The sequence below is a fragment of the Nansenia antarctica genome, assembly GCF_963989245.1.
Source record: "Nansenia antarctica genome assembly, chromosome: 2".
Lineage (NCBI taxonomy): Eukaryota > Metazoa > Chordata > Actinopteri > Argentiniformes > Microstomatidae > Nansenia > Nansenia antarctica.
This window is the reverse complement of record NC_137675.1, coordinates 1160394-1162893: the sequence shown is the minus strand read 5'-3', so window position 1 is coordinate 1162893 and position 2500 is coordinate 1160394. Positions and strand designations below refer to the sequence as shown.

Sequence of the window (2500 nt, the reverse complement as noted above, 5' to 3'; positions counted from 1 at the left end):
CCCCCCTAACCCTCACCCTCTCTCCCCCCTAACCCTCACCCTCTCTCACCCTCTCTCACCCCTAACCCTCACCCTCTCTCCCCCCAGGCCCTGCAGTACGGATTCTTCAACTTTGAGACGTTTGACGTGGAGGATTATGAGCATTACGAGGTACGACTGTCTCATACCTAACCTTACTATACTTTACTATACCTTACTATACTTTACTATACCTTACTATACCTTACTATACCTTACTATACGTTACTATACTTTACTATACCTTACTATACCTTACTATACCTTACTATACTTTACTATACCTTACTATACCTTACTATACCTTACTATACTTTACTATACCTTACTATACTTTACTATACTTTACTATACTTTACTATACGTTACTATACTTTACTATACTTTACTATACTTTACTATACCTTACTATACCTTACTATACCTTACTATACTTTACTATACCTTACTATACCTTACTATACCTTACTATACTTTACTATACCTTACTATACTTTACTATACTTTACTATACCTTACTATACGTTACTATACTTTACTATACTTTACTATACCTTACTATACTTTACTATACTTTACTATACTTTACTATACTTTACTATACCTTACTATACGTTACTATACTTTACTATACCTTACTATACTTTACTATACTTTACTATACTTTACTATACTTTACTATACCTTACTATACGTTACTATACTTTACTATACCTTACTATACTTTACTATACTTTACTATACTTTACTATACTTTACTATACCTTACTATACCTTACTATACCTTACTATACGTTACTATACTTTACTATACTTTACTATACGTTACTATACTTTACTATACCTTACTATACTTTACTATACTTTACTATACCTTACTATACCTTACTATACGTTACTATACGTTACTATACTTTACTATACTTTACTATACTTTACTATACCTTACTATACGTTACTATACTTTACTATACTTTACTATACCTTACTATACTTTACTATACTTTACTATACTTTACTATACTTTACTATACCTTACTATACGTTACTATACTTTACTATACCTTACTATACTTTACTATACTTTACTATACTTTACTATACTTTACTATACCTTACTATACGTTACTATACTTTACTATACCTTACTATACTTTACTATACTTTACTATACTTTACTATACTTTACTATACCTTACTATACCTTACTATACCTTACTATACGTTACTATACTTTACTATACTTTACTATACGTTACTATACTTTACTATACCTTACTATACTTTACTATACTTTACTATACCTTACTATACCTTACTATACCTTACTATACGTTACTATACTTTACTATACTTTACTATACTTTACTATACCTTACTATACGTTACTATACTTTACTATACTTTACTATACCTTACTATACTTTACTATACTTTACTATACTTTACTATACTTTACTATACCTTACTATACGTTACTATACTTTACTATACCTTACTATACTTTACTATACTTTACTATACTTTACTATACTTTACTATACCTTACTATACGTTACTATACTTTACTATACCTTACTATACTTTACTATACTTTACTATACTTTACTATACTTTACTATACCTTACTATACCTTACTATACCTTACTATACGTTACTATACTTTACTATACTTTACTATACGTTACTATACTTTACTATACCTTACTATACTTTACTATACTTTACTATACTTTACTATACCTTACTATACCTTACTATACGTTACTATACTTTACTATACTTTACTATACGTTACTATACTTTACTATACCTTACTATACCTTACTATACTTTACTATACTTTACTATACTTTACTATACTTTACTATACCTTACTATACCTTACTATACGTTACTATACTTTACTATACTTTACTATACGTTACTATACTTTACTATACCTTACTATACCTTACTATACTTTACTATACTTTACTATACCTTACTATACCTTACTATACCTTACTATACCTTACTATACTTTACTATACTTTACTATACCTTACTATACTTTACTATACCTTACTATACCTTACTATACCTTACTATACCTTACTATACTTTACTATACTTTACTATACTTTACTATACTTTACTATACCTTACTATACCTTACTATACTTTACTATACCTTACTATACTTTACTATACCTTACTATACCTTACTATACTTTACTATACCTTACTATACTTTACTATACTTTACTATACCTTACTATACCTTACTATACCTTACTATACGTTACTATACTTTACTATACTTTACTATACGTTACTATACTTTACTATACCTTACTATACCTTACTATACTTTACTATACTTTACTATACTTTACTATACCTTACTATACCTTACTATACCTTACTATACCTTACTATACTTTACTATACTTTACTATACTTTAATATACTTTACTATACTTTACTATACTTTACTAT

At 26.9% G+C, this 2500-nt stretch overlaps 1 protein-coding gene across 1 annotated transcript in view; it reads left to right on the top strand.

The window, feature by feature from the left end:
* Positions 1–2500, top strand: part of LOC308151782 (dual specificity protein phosphatase CDC14AB-like) — a gene marked incomplete at both ends in the record, with an annotated part of 18991 nt that overhangs the window by 9616 nt on the left and 6875 nt on the right. The window contains one exon of the mRNA XM_080524682.1: positions 88–150. Within this exon, the coding sequence (XP_080380808.1) occupies positions 88–150 (63 nt within the window). The remainder of the gene's footprint in view (positions 1–87; positions 151–2500) is intronic.